This window comes from Sus scrofa, chromosome 13 (assembly GCF_054392235.1).
Source record: "Sus scrofa isolate SSC_HxYL_T2T_F1_AM1 chromosome 13, Sscrofa_HxYL_maternal_Yorkshire_Landrace_v2.0, whole genome shotgun sequence".
Taxonomy (NCBI): domain Eukaryota; kingdom Metazoa; phylum Chordata; class Mammalia; order Artiodactyla; family Suidae; genus Sus; species Sus scrofa.
In genome coordinates this window covers 154395089-154414344 of record NC_139395.1, presented here as the reverse complement: position 1 = coordinate 154414344, position 19256 = coordinate 154395089, and the positions used below count along the sequence as shown (strand labels likewise).

Sequence of the window (19256 nt, the reverse complement as noted above, 5' to 3'; positions counted from 1 at the left end):
AATCACTCCAGGATGCAGTTAGAGGATGGAGGACTTCAGGACGGATGCTTCCAAGAATATTTCCTGTTTTGCCAATAGAGGATATGACTATCACATAATGATTGCTGTGGCATATGTAGCTTGAGAGGGAGGAGTGGCTTAATTTATTAAGGGGTGATCATGTAGAGGGGGGCCAAAGGTGAACTTCGATGAACTCTGCTATAATGGTGCCGTAAAGCAGAGTCTACAATCCATATATTTCCTACTTTTTGAACAGGAGTCTATCTTTCTCAAAGGGTGGATCCTGAACTACCTGCAACAAAAATCATCTGCTTTGCCTGCTAAAAATACAAAATCCTGGCCCTATCCCAGATACAAATTGGGCAAGGGGGGCAGACGAAATCCTTGGAATCTGCATTTTAAACAAGCACTTCAGAGGACTATTCTTGTGCTTTTGAGTCTGAAAGCCATTGCTTTAAGTCTTTAAATGGAGGTGATGATTAATTGTAAATCAAAGTTGGATCCCTTTCCTATCCTATGGAGCAACCCAGGCAGGTTCCAACTCTAATTCTGCATCAGGGAAACATACTGTGGAATCTGTGAGGCTCAGGGTTCCCCCAGGGCTAGATTTTCTGGGACCCTTCTACCACAGTGATTTAACTCAGCTTTGGGACTACAGAGAAATGAATTTTTTATTTCCTTCTCTTCTTTTCCCAAAAAGAGTATCCTCCTTTGAATTTTAAAAGGTGTTAAATTAATGCAGACATCCTCTTAGGACTTCAAGCTTCTTAAAATAGATGCTACCTGTGCTTTAAAAATTTTAATTAAACCAACATTTAGATACCCATACAAGGCCCTGCCTAGGCTGGGTATCAAAGCACACACTATTGGAACGAAGACTCAAAACTCTGATTATGGCAGCAGTTAGGAGCTCTTCATCTCAGTTGGATGGGCCAGCACATCAGTTCTATGTAGCCATTTTCAGAATAGATAGCAGTGTTAAGGCACCTGGATTACATCACAGATGCCTCAAGTTTGGAGACTTCTGAGAACCCGAGTAAAGCTGATACAACACAACCCTTTGGAAGCAGCTCTCTCCTTAGAGCCCTTAGCGTACCATTGGGGACAAGTGACCCTGGCTTGGATGTCAGTGTTGGAAAGTAAGACACATGAACACGGGGAGATCTTGACAAGGCTCTTTACTTCTGCAGAAGGGCGCAAGTGCTCAAAAAGCGCACACAAAGAAGGAACACCACTATTTATCCCTAACGCAGGTGGTACATGTGTCCCCTTCCCATTGGTCAGTTCAGGGCGCACATTCTTCTTGGTTGACTAATTTGAAACAAACTATTATTGGGAGAAGAGGGAAAAATTGTGGGGGTGGTGGAGGAGGCTGTCTCAGACAAAGTAGGAACAAAATGGAGTAACCAAGGCTTCCTTTGATAGAAAAGACATATGTTAATTCTCACAGCACCAACCCAAATTCTTAGTGGATTCCAACTAAGAGATCTGAGAGACAAATGACTGGTCATATATCTTCACATCTGGTTGCCTCTACAATGAGTAGGGACATTGGTTAGACATTTGAATCACAATAGGAACAAAAAATAAACCAACTTTCTCTATTGCTAGCAATTTGTTCCATCAAGAAAGTAAGAAAATTAGGAGTACTTGTCATGGCTCAGCGGTAACAAGCCCGACTAGTATCCATGAGGTTGCAGGTTCAATCCCTGGTCTTGCTTAGTGGGTTAAGGATCCAGCATTGCCATGACCTGTGGTGTAGGTCACAGATATGGCTCAGATCCCACATTGCTGTTACTGTGGCATAGGTTGCAGCCAATGTGACTCCTTGCCTGGGAACTTCCATATGCCACGGGTGAGGCCCTTAAAAGACCAAAAAAAAAAAAAAAAAGATTTATTTAATACTGTTTAGAAAGTATCTGGTATTTACACTTATTATCTAAAAGCAATGTTTATGAGCAGGTCTCAGGAAGTCTTAGCAAAGATTATGCTTCAAAAGATTATTTTTGAAGTACTCTGGCTAATAACATTCATTTTGGCAAACAACCTTATTTTGCTGCTACTAATACTTGAGACAAACTTACCTTAGATTATTAAAACTTACTTTTTTTCTTAGAAAACGATAATTCAGGAGTCAAGCCTGACAGCAAGAGGAAATGGAATTGAGTATTGTCAATTTTTCAAAGTTGACCCTAAACCCAGCAGTAATAGGTTACTTTTATATTTTAAAAATGGACAAAATTAAAAAAATACATCTTTTTTTTCTAATTAAAAGAAAGAGGGAAGGAAAGGGTTATTGATTTATTTTTTTTTAAAGAGGAATACAAACAGCTTCAGCTGGTTTAGATCTTTGTGTATGAATTTGGTTTCTACTTCCTAACTGCACAGCCTTTGTCACAACATACTTGTGCCAAATTCCACATACAGATCCTGATTTGCATAGCTCTCCTTTATGTCAAAAAAGAAATCCGGGCTAACTCTTGTGGGCGAGGATGTGAAGAAAGACCAGAGAGTATTCTAGCTGATGAAATCCTTTTCCGAATTCCCAAGGCTGCCCTTCTCAAAGCTCAGTCTAATATCGTTATTTTAATGCCCTCTTTAAGCATACCTTCATTTCCAAAGTATGAAATAGAGAGAATTTAGTGTTTTTTCCCTAGTTTTAAAATGAGAAGCCCAAACTGTACTTATTATATTTTAATATGGAGCAAAATCAGGAGTGCAGAGACGTGCCAGAGCCAGAGAGAGAATATGTGTGAAAAGGTGTTGTTGAATAAGGCAGCAAATTACAGTTTTTGTAAAACAGGTTTATACATTAACAAAGAACTGGGGCAAAGGGAATTATACAAGCAAAGAAGATGGGTAAAAAAAGTGATGAACAATTATGCATGTACACACACACCACCCCCCAAAAACTTTGGATTATGACATCCAAGAATACTAGTCCATAATTCATGTAAATGTATTGCTGTGGAACTTATTTTTACTTTTCTCCATAAATACATTGTTGACACAACAAATAATACTCTCAGTTTATGGACTATAGTCAAAAGGCATTTTAGGAGTTGACTTTTCCTTCAAAAAAAAAAAAAAATTGAAGAGGCTGTAAATCTCACTTGCTGTTCTTATGCAGGTCTGCGATTTCATCCTACCTATTTCCAAAAAGAAAACAGTAAGGGGATGCAGACAGCTGTAACCTAAAGAGTGAAGGATTTAGTGAGCTGTCAGTTTCTTGCAGAAGTCTTCTTTTCTGGTACTGCTGTTCTCTATGTATTATTAATCTATTCATATTTAACTCCAGCTATTAGCCCGCCTCTTCCAGCCACTGAGCCATTTGCAAAGGAGAGGAGAGAAAGACACGGGTTGCTATTATTAGGCATCCTTGTGTGTGATGAAGGTGGAGACAATTAAATAACAGCATTTTGCTTCTTGGAAAATGACAGAGATTGTTTGGGGTGGACAACTCAGGGCTGGTTAACATAACCTTTCCCCTCAAGAAGGTAAAACAATAGAGATACATTTTTGTAGTACTTAATTAAGTCTTCAGCAAGGAGTGTGGGAAAATTACAGACCCATAAAACCCCTCCAGTTCTAAGCAAGAGTAAATTTTCTCTGCAGCATTCTGTCACTGCTCATTTACTGCATCATTTTGACAACATCTCATATTTCCACAAGGCTTTTATATAATCTATAAAAAGGGACAAAAAGGTGAGGAACAGAGAGAATGGGGACAAAGTTTGGACCTCCCACGCTGTCACTTTCTTTCAGTTTTCCATTAAACGGCGAGGCTGAAGGGTAGCATTTTAAGATGATTTTGCTAAAAGGCTGGGACAGGAATAATCGAAACAGCAAGGAGAACGCTGTGAAAAACTGTCACCAATTGCTTCCTCTTCCAAAGGATGAGTGTAATTCAGTCATAATGTAAGCTCTTTAATGTTCCTCCTCCAAACCTTTTTCGATCAGGAAAGCCTGGAATCTGTAGGCAAGAAAGATAATCACATTCGGATTCAAGCAGACAAAGTTCAAATGCTAACAGCCTTTAATTTTTTCCCCTTATTTTCTGTTTCTGTAGGTTGGGCTCTCATTCTTTAAAGAACTATCTTTCTGAGGTTTTACTCAGAAAATCACAGCAGACTAAGTAACAAAAATAAATTCTACCAAAATGAAAAACACTTGCCAACCAATAGGTGATAGTGTCATCTAAATTAGAGAGGATAATCCCCTAATATTCACCTATTGGACTTTTATATGAATTATGTGCATTTTTATAGACCTTTGGAGTCTCAAGCAAATTACATTCTTCTGTTATTTTATAACATAGCCTTATCTCTGGAGTTTTGTTTCTTAGACCCTTGTTTTCTCTTGCTCTGATTTCTTTCTTTTATATTTAACAGGACAGAAGAAAGTCAGTTGTTTGTGCTTGAAAAGGATTTCCCTCCCACGTTAAAAAAGCCACTTCGAAAATAAACTTGGAAATTAACTTCAAATCAATCAATTCTCTCTCCAAATTTAAGAATGATTTTATAAAGAAAAGATAGATACAGACCTGATTACCATCTCTTAAAAAGTATCTCTTCTCTATGACCTATGAGAAACAAATAAAGATTTTAAAGGCTTAGCACATATACCTTGAAAAAGTAGTTAACTCCAACGGCCACTCATGGCACTAAAAGGTGTTCGCTTGGAGTTCCTTGCTGTGGCAACAGTGGCTTTAGGATCTGGCCTTGCCGCAACTATGGCATAGCCTGTAGTTGTGGCTTGGATTCAATCCCTGGCTCATGAACTTCCATATGCTATGAGTGTGGGGAAAAAAAAAAGGTGTGCACGCATCAAGAGTAGACATGTAGTACAGTGAACTAAATCTGATGCTAATGAGATCTGGATTGTGGGAGTATTTCTAGAAAAGTTTGCCTCATTCCAAAAAGCATTAATGATAGGTTAAATAATAAATGAACAAACAAAAATGACTAAATAATCAGTAAATTTGGCTCAAAGTTTCCTAGCAGTCAGTCCCAAAAGGTACCAAACAGAATAAAGGCAAAGCATTTTTACTACCACAACAGCATAGCTATTCTTTAAAGAGGAGTCTATATAATGCAGTAATCTGCCACATCCTTCTAATAAACATAGTGATAAATTCTGTAGGTCCTTAATGGAGACAGATGACATAGCATCAAAAGCAGTCAATTAACTTCTTTTTATGGACTTAACCTGCACACTTAATTCTGAAGTTTCACAACTGTCTATATTTGGTCAGTAGGAGAAATGAGGTAAGGCAGGGACGTATCTGTACAAATCCGTAACTACAACAGAAAAGAAGCCTTCAAAATATATGTTCTAATATAATGAATTTAAGAGCACCACATTTTCATGTGATGAAAAACATTTTTAAAAATAATGAATTCTGTTCTAACACCCGAGGAACTGCAATGGTGGCAGAGGCAGTATTAATTTCTTTACACAGAGCTGTAAGAAAAGTTCATCAGATTAGAATACAGATTAGCTGGAGATTAACTCTAGGACATTAGGATCAAGAATTGTGAAGCTAGGATTTCCTCTGAATAAAGCAGAGCATCTTCTTCCAGGTCTGCACCAGCTTGCTCTCATTGGCCTGACAGCTGTATCACCTGGATTCTTACTATCTTGGAGACTTTGGCTGGGCCACTTTTAGCCACAAGAGATCCAGGGTAAAGTTATGGTCACTAGTCCCAGAGGTAGAAAAGCTGGTTCATGAATAGTATCCATCTAAAATACTTGACCCGCAAAAACCATGACAGGACCGATTCTCTTTCCTCTCTCCAGGGTAGTACACAAAAATCCTATTATTCTTGAGTGGGGAGGAACTATTATTAGTGAAGGGAGTGTGGGAGAGAATAAGTTTATCTCTTAGAAAAGAAATCTTTAAATTCTTGAAGACATGATGTAGAGAAAACTGGGTGAAATTTAGCTGCCAAGTCCCTTGGTTTGAGGCAGTCACCTCAGTCTGGAGGTCTGGCCAATGCCCTAATCCACCTACCTTTTGTTGTGAATTAGGCAACGAAGAGAGAAATCCTTTTTGCTTTTGCTTATAATTCCCTGCCCTCAACTTGCAATGTTCTCTTATCAAATCTTGCTCTCTTCTTAAAACCAAGTTTCCTCTAATTTTCTTTCTTTTTTCAATAAAGTCTTGCTGACAACTTGGATCACACCAGTCCATAACCTATTATTTCTCTAGGATGTAACTTATCACATTTTATTTTTTAAACTTGAAAATTAAAACATTATAAAGAATATATTGTGGGATCTTTCCATGTCAGACACAGATCTTACAAGATGCTGCCCTTTGGGGATACAGATGGTGGCCATGGGTCTAAAGCAAATGGAAATTCCTATAGTTTAAGTTTAAAAACAATGTGGAGAGAAAAATCTGGTTCCGTATATAGCACTTCCTACCATTTTTCATGTCATGATACATTTAGAAAATGCTAATATTTTGTGTCATGGCACACTGGGGTAAATGGAAGAGCCAGTCAAAGGGACTCTGGCTGCTCTAAGAACTGAGGGGATCATCGTCTCAGCACACTTTTTTTCCCACACACCAGTCGGGAAGTTCTGCAATAAAACAAAAATTTCCCAGTGGTCTAATATTACGGGAGTGGGGGAGGGGGGGGAGCGTGGGCCTTATCTTATGCTGACCTATTGGACAAAAAAGCCAAATACTAGATCTCTGAATACCTAGAAGGAAAACGATTCATAAAGAAGAGCTATGAGGAAGGAAATATGTTTCTTGGGACATTATTTGTAAAAGGAACTATAATACAGAAATCAATCTTTTTCAACAGTAATACAGAAAACATCCTATTTTACTATGCAATGTGTCAACACTGGGCAAACAATTTAAACTTGGTCAATATTGTGTAGCTGTATGGCCTTGTGAAGGAAAGACGAAAAGTGCTCTAATTTACCAGTATGCTGAGTCATTCTACATTTTCATTCCAGCTCAGGAGAATATGATGATGCTGGTAAAAGTCAATAACTGGAAAGCAAAGGTTTCTGACAGGGAGAATTATAAAATCAAGAAGATGATAGAACCTTAAAAGTAATAGTAACATTCATGTGGGGAATATTAATAGCTGGAAGAGCAAAAAGAACTCAGGGCTTTAAGTAGAATCTCCTCAATTTAGTGCCTTTTGTGGCGGCTGAGGGAATAGGGAATAAGTACAGAAAGAACTAGAAAATATGGAAACATAAATTGTTTTAAGGAGGGGAGTTGGGTATCTTTAAAAATCCCATTTGAATCCAATAGCTTTCATCCTTTGCTTAGAGAACACTGGTGACAGAATAAACACGTCAGCAGGCCTTGAGCAATTATACCAACAGATAAGAGTGATCAAAACAAGTATTACTCAGGTTGTGACGTTCAGGATGAAGGAATAAAAGGACAACGCACTCTATGAGGACTTTAAATTCTCATAATATACAAATTAAGTTTAAAAATAACTTAACTGAAGCCATTACCTTATCAAAAAACCTACTGAGCTTGACAGCATTGGAAGAACCTGCAGCTAAGTACCGTGGATTTGTGCAATCCTAGAGGATAAAACAGAAAATCCACAATTAAACATTAGGAAACATAAGTTCTTTGTTAGTCATTACTGCTCCTCTTGCACATTTTTATAGTAAAATACTGGGCATAATATTCTCATAAAATATTCAAGTAATTTCAAATTATGATGCACAGAGCAAAGAGGAAAGTGATAAAGACTTTGTTATTTTGGCGACTTTGGAGGACACTGAACCAATGTATTCATCATCAGATAATTCATAAAGGAAGACTGGATTGCTAATATCTTCCTACTAAGAAAACCAAGACACTAATTAGGTGACCTACCTACATTTACCTTGAAAAGCAGATATAAGAGCCGTTAAAAATAGATAATACTTCACTTTTTAGTACTAGTTACCAGGGCTCAACTAATGTAAGTACTATGCAGTTCTTAAGAATAGTAGGAAGCATGAAAATAGGAGTAAGAGGAGCAAAAAACAAACAGAACAGTTGCCAAAGATTTTTTCACTCACTGAATGCAAGGTACTACATCTCTTGGTAGGCCACTAAAAAGTAATAAACAATAGATATATTTTTTGATAATAATAAACAATAGATAAGCAATAGTTTATTTAAAAATAACATTAAGTATTTTTTTAATGATAATTATATAATAATAAATAATAGATACATTACTACTAGGATTTCAGAAAACAAAAAAATGGGGCTCTGAAGAGACAAAAGAATCTGGAACACTACAATGAAGTGACTAGTATAGTGCAATGATTAGTAAAGACCTTAAAAAGTTTACTATCCTTTTCTTGGAATTCCAATGTTGAATTGCCTTTACCATGTCAAGAGACTGAGTACTTTGATTTTTATCTCAAATGCCACGTAAGGCCAAACCATGAGTGCATCATATAGGCTCCTTTCCAAGGATGGTATTTTCTTTTCAGTTATGGATCGTCTGTGTCCCCTAGGAAATCACTGAAATTATGGTTGTTGCATTTATTCTGATTGTAATCTCTTAGCCCCCATGATTCCTTTCCAATGCATTTTGTTAATAACCACCTATTTTATTCATATACAACATTTCAAGGCTCACATTTTGAATTTTGGCCAGAACCTACATTTTCAAAAACCATATACAAAAAAGAGACTACAACTTTTCAAAGATTACAGAGTACAAGAAAAATCAGAGGTCTTTGAAGCCAGCAAGCTCTGAATCTGACTATCTATCCCAACACCGCTAGATTGTGTGACACCAGTTAGGTTACTAAACCTTTAAAGTTAAACTTTTACTCATTTGTGAAATGAGGAGAGCAATACTTATCCTATGGGATTTTTGTGAAAATTAAATGAGATAATGCATGTCTGGTACACATGGCAGGTACCAAAATACTAGTTCCCTTCTTTCTTTATCCCAAGAAAATGCCATCAGATTGAATTTTCAGACCCAAAGCACCTAACATAATAAAAGATAATTCTATATTATCTTATATGGATTAAATAGACTGAAACATTATTGTGTAAATTGCTATATTTGAAATCATGTTTGAACACATTTATACAGTGGTTGGAGCATATAAAAGGCAAACCGTAGATGAGTGTTAGATGTGATATCTGTTACAAAACATATTGATTACACAGTCATCAGAATGTCAAAAGACTTCCGAGATGATTCCAAATAGAGCTAAATTACCAAATAAAAATTAAACAGCAAACAAATAAAACCTCCCCCAAACTTAATTTTAGGTCTCCACAATTTCAGGTTGACAAGACTAAAGAAAACCTATGATTTTAGGATGAGAATTTTAGAGCCAAAAGAGCTATCTGCTATTTGACCATGGCTGAGGGCAAAGTCTGAAAATTAATAGTTCTAAATGTTTGTCTGAGAAAGAAATATTAACTAGGGAAGATGCTTCAAAATGATCACTTTGACATAAATGTAATAGAGAAAAATTTGTGCTAGACACAATAATCCCAATAGGATTTAAAAAAATATGTAATCTCCTTCCTGTTTATAATTCAAACAATTTGCCTTTTTTTTCAGGTACCAGACAACTTTGATTCTTTTTCTTTTTTTTCTTTCTTTTTTTTTTTTTTTTTGGTCTTTTCTAAGGCTACACCTGCAGCATATGGAGGTTCCCAGGCTAGGGGTCTAATCCAGCCGTAGTCGCCAGCCTACACCAGGGCCACAGCAACACTGGATCTAAGCCACGTCTTTGACCTACACCACTGTTCATGGCAACACTGGATCCCTAACCCACTGAGCGAGGCCAGGGATTGAACCCGAAACCTCATGGTTCCTAGTCAGATTCATTAACCACTGAACCGCGACGGGAACTCCTGATTCTTTCACTTTTTCTCTTCTTCGGCTGTACCTGTGGCACGTGGAAGTTCCTGGGCCAGGGATCGAATCTGAACCACAGCTTTGACCTACACCACAGCTGTGGCAACAGTAAATTCTTAACCCATTGCACCTGGCCAGGGATTGAACCCTTGCCACTTCAGAGACAAAGCCAGATCCTGAACCAGCTGTGCCACAGCAGGAGCTCCCTAAGTCTATCTTTGATGTATATATAGTTATGTTCTTACTTTTTTATAATTTTAAGTAAATTTGTACAGTAAGCAATACTGTTACATCAGTATTCACTGGAGACTTTATATTTACTTGCTGAGTCTTTTTGACTGCCATCTCTTTGAAATCACTTATCTAATTTTCCTCCTCATTTTTTCCCTGCACCCTCAAGAACCTCTTGTTGTTTCTGCTGTGTTCTTGAAGGTGTATACTGATAAAAGGCGATAAGTATGTTGTATGTGAACGCTGTGGAGACTGTGTGTGCCAAAGTACTACCATTTGAGAACATTTACATCTTGTTAACAATTAAAAGATGGCCCTGCTTTTGCAAGTAAAATAGGAAAATCACATATCTAAGTGATTACCACAGAAATCCACAGGCACTAGAAACAGATACATTCTAAAATACATTAAAAGTAATTGCTGGAGCAAATTAAGCATATCCAGTGGTAAATTTCCCTTTGGAAATAATATCCAAACAAAGTAATCTCAGTACTTCTTCAACAAGGATATTATATATTCTACATAACAGGAATCCCCTGAATATGATGGTCCAGTGCTGACTACCTGGGGGCATTTAGGCTGAATATTCCATAGTGGCAGCTAAGAAAAACAAGGCACATCCACTGCAGGTAGAATGGAAAAAACAATGGAGTGGCAGGCAGAAGAATGGAAAAAACAATGGAGTGGCAGGCAGAAGCTACCTGTTATGGGGGTAGAGGTGGGTTGAATCAAGCAGCGTTCACAAATGTTGATTCACAGAGAAGGGACATCAGAGTCACCTAGTCATTACTTAAAATTACAGAATCCTGGTCCTTCTGTTAGACTTCATGAATAAAAAGCTCCAGTTGTGGGACATTTATTCAAAGATTTTCACAAGTATCGTTGGTAATGTGAACATGTAGTAAGGTTTGGGTAACTGACGATCTAGGTGATTTCTAACAATTCTTTCAGCTCCAAGATTCTAAATGTTAGTTGAAGGATAACTAAGTGGAAAATAGGCGGAACTGTAGAGCATAGGCTCTGGAATCAGAGTGCCTGGTTTGACCTGTGTAACCTTGGCCTGGTTACCTCTTTCTGCTTCTAGACTTTGTTTTTAAAATGGAGGTACTTATAGTACCTACTTTATAGGACTGATGTGATGATGATGTATGTGAGATAATGTACATAAAGAACTAGAATAGTGCTTAATAAATGTTAGTCATTTATTAAACGACACCACCATGTCTGGAATACCACTGCACTGGTATTGCTGCAGAAATCCTACTTGTGAACAATGGCATATAAACCATGACTGGAGCTGCTGGGCCAGGATCATTCTCCAGGCAAAACTAACTGGCTTATATGAGAACTTCCCTTAGCCTTTTTAACATCCAGTTCTGGTTGAGCTAAATATCTCAGGAAGGGACTCAGTCCACTGTATACACGTAAGTTTATATAAACAAATGCTTACAAAGCATTCTTAGTTTACAGTTAGTAACTTTCTTGTTTATCTATTTGCTCTTTAAGGTAAATTCTGTAGCTTGAGAAGCTAGGAGGCTTTTTGCTAAAGCAAGAATAATCAATGTACAGTGTAAGTGACCCTTCTTTGTCACCATAATTATTTTGACTTTGGTGTGATTTTTAAAAATCTTTTTAAGAAAAAGTCTATGATCTACATTCTTCATAGAACAAAGTTCGAACATTCCAACAGATGAGCACATGAGGAGGCTGAAGTGACTGTGCCCATCTCAGAGACTATGTTGGCTCCCATCTTCACTACTTTTGGGACCAGAACTCCAATGCCTGATTTCAAATGTAAAGCTTTTTCTGTGAGACTATGTAACTTGTGAAGCCTTTGGTTTTGCCTTTACCTGATAACAATACAAACATGCATTAGTGAAAATACACACCAAATTAATCTCTTCTGCATTGAAATCCTCAGCCAGGAAAGCAGTCCTAGTTAAAACTTCATGGCGCTTGGTTTCATGAATCTGATCCAGTTTAGTCCCTATTACCAACAGTGGGATTTGGTTATCAGCAAACTGTTCCCGGTCATAATCCCTGTGATAAATAATGAAGAAATGAACAGATTTTACTTTTCTGATGGTAATATTTAAATGCAACTAGCTTATACTATTTTATTGACTCTTGCTCATCCATCACCTATAAACCTACCTTTCTCTCAATTTCTTGCACCTACTTGTTCATTTTTCAATCAGTCCTCACCATCTATTGAGTTCCAACTATTAATTCAACCATTCAAAATTTGCCCTATGGGTCTCTGTAGATTATTCAAATAAACTGGGTACCCACCAGGTATATTAAAGTAGCTTGATTTGACTTCTCCCAAAGCTCTGTCTTCTAAGGCTAACAGCTCAGGAATCTTTCTGGGTAGATGCAGAGTGGATTCAAACCTCAGTGGACAGAAAACCCAGGAATCTAGCATAGCACCCACATCTTTTGCCAGAGGGGAAAATGTCAAACTTCTGGGTACCTTGTGGGCATACATAAGCATTATACATATTTCTGTCTATGAGTAATAAAGAAAAATAGATCATTTCAGAAAAAAAAATAGGAATGTTGAAGGCCATAATAAATCAACCATAGGTGATGCTACAGCCTGGGGAAAGATGGATTCAACAAATGGAAAGGTAAAGAAACAGCTGAAATGCAAAATGAATAGAAAGGTAAGAATTAAGTATAAAATGCCTTTCTTTTTTTTTTTTTTTTTTTTTTTTTTTGTCTTGACATGGGAGCTGTGGAAGACACAGGACAGGCAATAAGAATCATTTAGGGTTAGTGGCCTGAGTCACTGTCTTTCTACTGATGAAAGAAACATAGAACCTAATTTTGCTCAACTAATACAAATGCTAGTCACATATAATAAAATAGACTTGGATTTCTGACATATTAAAAGCTCAATTTATAACAGCCAGCAAAATCTGGTTGCAAACACCTTATGACGGTAAATCAATATTGCATAATCCAGTTAATACAAACCAGGGGAGAATAGCTTTTTTCCTTCTTTTAATATTACTTTTCTTTCTCTTTGAGTAATCGAAATCATGTGTGTGTGTATGTGTGCAAAATTACCAAATCTTCTTGCTCTTCTCAATAGTCTTACAGAGCCTCAATTACTGTTTAGTCTTGGAACACAACTGTTTTGAACTATGTAACCTCCCATTTCATAAAAATATTAGTATTCTAATTACTGCATCAAAGTCAATAATAATTTGATAAAGCCTTTGATTCTTCTTACCAACATCAATGTTGACTTAGAAGACATAATCCAAAACTGAAATTTGCTTTATTAGAAAATAAAATTTTGGAATATTTTCTCAGGTCAGTCTCCCAAAGCAATAGAAATTAGAGCAAAAATAAACCCATGGGACCTCATCAAACTGAAAAGCTTTTGCACAGCAAAGGAAACCCAAAAGAAAACAAAAAGACAACTTACAGAATGGGAGAAAATAGTTTCAAATGATGCAACTGACAAGGGCTTAATCTCTAGAATATATAAGCAACTTATACAACTCAACAGCAAAAAAACCAATCAATCAATGGAAAAATGGGCAAAAGACCTGAATAGACATTTCTCCAAAGAAGATATACAGATGGCCAACAAACACATGAGAAAATGCTCAACATCGCTGATTATAAGAGAGATGCAAATCAAAACTACCATGAGATACCACCTCACACCAGTCAGAATGGCCATCATTAATAAATCCACAAATAACAAGTGCTGGAGGGGCTGTGGAGAAAAGGGAACCCTCCTGCACTGCTGGTGGGAATGTAAACTGGTACAGCCACTATGGAGAACAGTTTGGAGATACCTTAGACATCTATACATAGAACTTCCATATGACCCCGCAATCCCACTCTTGGGCATCTATCTGGACAAAGCTCTACTTAAAAGAGACACATGCACCCGCATGTTCACTGCAGCACTATTCACCATAGCCAGGACATGGAAACAATCCAAATGTCCATCAACAGATGATTGGATTCAGAAGATGTGGTATATACACACAATGGAATACTACTCAGCCATAAAAAAGGATGACATAATGCCATTTGCAGCAACATGGATGGAACTAGAGAATCTCATACTGAGTGAAATGAGCCAGAAAGACAAAGGCAAATACCATATGATATCACTTATAACTGCAATCTAATATCCAGCACAAATGAACATCTCCTCAGAAAAGAAAATCATGGACTTGGAGAAGAGACTTGTGGTTGCCTGATGGGAGGGAGAGGGAGTGGGAGGGATCGGGAGCTTGGGCTTATCAGACACAACCTAGAATAGATTTACAAGGAGATCCTGCTGAATAGCATTGAGAACTATGTCTAGATACTCATGTTGCAACAGAAGAAAGAGAGGGGGAAAAACTGTAATTGCAATGTATACATGTAAGGATAACCTGACCCCCTTGCTGTACAGTGGGAAAATAAAAAAAAAATAAAAAAAAAATAAAAGACAGCTACCATTCTAAAAAAAATAAATAAATAAAATAAAATAAAATAAAATTTTGAAAGTACCCTCCTTTAGGACTTTTCTTTTTTTCCCTATATTCCAACTCTGGTTTACACACAAATTTTTGTATGTATTTTATCAAACATAATTTCTGATACACATATTTCTGTTGCTTGAAGTCAGGCATAATCTCTTCCATATTAATGAATATATTTATTGCATACATGTAATATAACATGTGTTACACATAGGTATATATAAAATCTATTCTCATTTTCTCTTTATAGCTTTCTTTTTTCTCATTTTTTTTCATAAAATCTTACACGAAATTTGAAATCTGATCTCAAAAAAGGTTTTTTTCTTTTTAAATCATTAGGTAAAAAAACAAATGGGGAATTTTATCATGAATGGATGAGGCTGATAACACATTAACATCCCAAAAAGACAGATAACTAGTTATTATGTGTACAGTACCATTTCAGTAAAAATGCAACACTTGGCATCTTTCGGACAACTATTTATTTATTCATTTATTTATTTATCTGCTTTTTTAGGGCCGCACCTGTGGCATACTGAAGTTCCCAGGCTAGGGGTTCAATCAGAGCTGCAGCTGCAGGCCTTCACCACAGCCACAGCAATGCAGGATCTGTACAACGTCTGCAACCTACACCACAGCTCGAGGCAATGCTGGATCCTTAACCCACTGAGTGAGGCCAGGGGTCAAACCCACATCCTCATGGATACCAGTCAGATTTGTTTCTGATGAGTCACAATGGGAACTCTGAGACGACTATATTTAACTACCATTTTAGAGAAGATTAGGATTCAGAGAAACAAATGATGCTGGAACAACTGGGCATTCATATACCAAAGTCAACCTCAACCAAGTCTTTGCGCATTATAACTAACTCAAAACAGATCACAGATCTAAAAGTAAACCCAAAACTACAAAACTTCTGGATGAAACACAAGGGAAAACCTTCATGATCCGGGATTAGGCCACGAGTTGTTATACGTGATACCAAAAACACAACATAAAAGAAAAAAAATTGAGAAATTAGATGTCATTAAAAATGAAAAACTACTGCTTTGTTAATGGTACTGTTAAGAGAATGAAAAGGCAATCTACAGACTGGGAGAAAATATCTGCAAATCAAACAGCTCACAAAATGTTATTTTGGAGGGTATATTCTTGTGACTGCTACAGCATTTCAAACCAAATGTGAGATAATCTGGGCTTACCCATTTGTTACCAAGACTCCAGTTGGCACCAGATCCCTGTTGAGAGCTTCCAATGACCAACGATACAAATTTTGGGATGACTTCTTATTTGTTAAGTCATGTACTAAAATAATACCTAAAAGAATAAGAGAAAATAATATCAATATTGTAACATTCCTCTTCATTTAACAACTGGCAAAGCATTAGGTTGCTTGAGGAATGCCTTCTGGTATAACTAAAAAATTATACACAATGATTTTATTTCCTATATAAATTACAGATAATTACTTATAAATAATTAACTAAAATTGTTTCTTTGTCAGTTATTTAACTTAAAAAAATTCTACAAGGGTTGACAAAATGTCATTAAACTTTTAAAATGACTTTTCTTCTTCATTCAACACTTAATGAGTACCTGCTCTGCCTAGTCTTACCTGCAGAACTACTTCATCAATAAAAGATTTAAGAGTTCCCCGTTGTGGGGCAGTGGAAACGAATCTGACTAGTAACCATGAGGTTGCAGGTTTGATCCCTGGCCTCATTCAGTGGGTTAAGGATCCGGCATTGCTGTGAGCTGTGATATAGGTCGCAGATGCGGCTCAGATCCTGCATTGCTATGGCTGTGGCTGTGGCTGGCAGCTATAGCTCCAATTTGACCCTAGCCTGGGAACCACCATATGCTGCCTGTGTGGCCCTAAAATGCAAAAAAAAAAAAAAAAAAAAAAAAAAAAAAAAAAAAAAAAAATTTAAACTACTTCAAATGTGTAGGAAATTATATTCATTCAAAAAGGTTATTTTTTCTACACTATGCATCTGTCAGAGACATCATACATACACATATTACTTAACACTCATTAAAATATTTAGTAATAAAATTTATTAAAACTGTATTTATTTAATTTGATACAATTCCTATTCTTTTTTTTTTTTTTTTTTTTTTTTGGTCTTTTTGCCTTTTCTAGGGCCACTCCCGAGGCATATGGAGATTCCCAGACTAGGGGTCTAATCAGAGCTGTAGCCGCCGGCCTACGCCAGAGACACAGCAACGCAGGATCCGAGCCGCGTCTGCAACCTACACCACAGTTCACGGCAACGCCGGATCCTTAACCCACTGAACAAGGCCAGGGATTGAACCTGCAACCTCATGGTTCCTAGTCGGATTTGTTAACCACTGCGCCACGATGGGAACTCCTACAATTCCTATTCTTTAGCTGACAAGATGTCTTCTTATAAATCTCTTGGACCTAATCAACTCAGAAGTTTCATCATTTAGTTCTTTAAATTAGTGGTTAGCTATGTAAGCTTGTCCTATCTATAAGAGATTTAGTTAACAGAGCAAAAGAAATGTGCCACTAGAAGGAAGTAGGAACAGACAGTAAGAAATATGAATAGTGGAAAATAGATGGACTTCTGAGAGACTGAGAAAAATGACAAAATGTAATAAGAAGCAGAAATACAATTAAACAAAATCAGTTAAGATCCTAGACAGAAAGGCATGTAGGTAAATACTACAATACAATATAGACAAAAGAAGGAAGGCTTTAATGCCTAGTCAAATTTACGGTATTATCTTGTGGTCAAAAGAATACAGGTTTTCAAACTCCCAACCCATTCCCCTATTACCCAGATTCTACTATGAAGAGAGGATGTGAAACTGATGATTCTTCCATCTTTAAGATGTAAGCGATGTCAATTTGAAAAAGAAAGGCACGAGAGAATTATTTGGCTCTTCTAGCTTTCACAGACATTGTGCAACCAAGGTGCTTGTCCAAGTTATAGCTGACTAGTTTCAGCTGACTCACATGTATCTTTAGGCTGGCATCTGGAACCAATAGAGATCTAACACTCATCCCCATATACAACTGCACTAGCTCTGCCTTCCTCAATGAATGGTCCTAATGGGCATGATCAAGGACAGATTTTTAAAAGGATTAAAGGGCTACCATTAAAGAATACAGCTCACGTTTATTCTGTATGTACGTGCTACATATTGTGTTTTACATGTGTCCTCTAATTTGATTTTCAGAACAGTGCTATGAGGTAAGAATTATCTTCATTTTATACTTGTGGAAACTGAGGCTTAGAGAGGTTGAGTAACTTACCCTAGGATACATGTCAAGCAGGGTAGCAAGAATTTGAAATTAGGTAATTTGACACTGAAAGACCATAGGAAAGCAGAATAAAGGAACTTCAGGGAAAAGAAGTGGCAGATATTTTCTCCTCTTCCTATTTCCCAGGTATAAATATCACAAACTATGGGTGAGACTTTTGGTTTAGGAGAATGAAAAAGTTATAAAGGCCTAGATGAACTATTAGATGGACAAAGAAAAGTTTATTTTTTGAGGATATCCATTTAAAGTTTTTGAGCTTTTAAGGGCATTGAGCACAATTTTCCCTTATTTTCCTTCTTTCATTTGGGCTAAGAGTTCTTTCTTTGTAGATTATGAGCTAGAGGGGACAAAGGGAGGCCCAGAGGAAAGAAGTCAGGTGATAGCTAATCAGAGTATGTTCTAATCTTTAAAAATGGAGAGATAGAGACACTTCATATGTTTCCTTTGGGGATTACTAGTCTCGTTCATCACAGTGGGAAGAAGGTAGGGTATTGAAGGAAGAAAGATATTGCCTAGACCTGTGTATTTGAATGCCGTGATCCTTATGTTCTGTTTCTTAGAAAACTAAGGATGGTAGATGGAGTAGAGAACCTTGAATGCTTCTACCAAGAGAAATGTTCCAGAGATAGGCTCAAACAACAAAGAAATCGACTTTTCTTTCTCTCTTTTTCAAACTGAATTATCAGTCATTTATAATACTGTGTTAGTTTCAGGTGTACAGCAAAGTGATCCGTATATATATGTTTTTCAGATTCTTTTCCATTATAAGTTATTACAAGATACTGAATATAGTTTCCTGTGCTATACAGGGGGACCTTGCAGTTTATCTATTATATATATATATATATATAGTAGTTTGTATCTGCTAATCTCAAACTTTTAATTTATCCCTCCTCCCATTCCCCCTTTGGTAACCATAAGCTTGTTTTCCATGTCTATGAGTTTCTATTAAGAGTGTTCTTAATAAAGACTTAAAAAATATAGGAATATATCTCAGTCTTACTTGTAAACTAATATAGGGTACATGAAATTATCTCAATGATATTTAAGGAAGAAACAAATCACTAATGGATAGTAGGTAAAGAAAAGATAACCAAATAAATAATTAGATGGATTTCTTTAGTACTTTATAAGTTTACAACTCAGAATCCCATAAAGTTTCTAGGATTTGAATGGTCTTTGTTATTTATTTATAATTTTTATTCTAACTCTTTCTCAAAATATCTAAATAGTGAAAGTGTTATATATCCAAACTTCTCCTTGCCAGACTAGATTAATATCAACTTTGATAAGTCATTTGACGGATATAATACAAGTTTATCACTTGATTCTAGATCTAAACCAGGCTTCATTTCTTTC

General features: G+C 36.6%; 1 protein-coding gene across 2 annotated transcripts in view; it reads right to left on the bottom strand.

The window, feature by feature from the left end:
• Positions 1-1163: 1163 nt before the first annotated feature.
• The window catches only part of RABL3 (RAB, member of RAS oncogene family like 3), a 44354-nt gene continuing 26261 nt past the window's right edge, over positions 1164-19256 (bottom strand). Inside the window, exons 4-8 of one of the 2 annotated variants that reach the window (XM_021070305.2) lie at positions 15808-15922; positions 11996-12146; positions 7495-7566; positions 4544-4582; positions 1164-3973 (exon numbers count right to left, since the gene is read on the bottom strand). In XM_021070305.2, coding sequence (XP_020925964.1) covers positions 3908-3973; positions 4544-4582; positions 7495-7566; positions 11996-12146; positions 15808-15922 — 443 coding nt within the window. In that variant the 3' untranslated portion in view covers positions 1164-3907. The remainder of the gene's footprint in view (positions 3974-4543; positions 4583-7494; positions 7567-11995; positions 12147-15807; positions 15923-19256) is intronic. The other variant, XR_014824712.1, reaches the window with a different exon arrangement.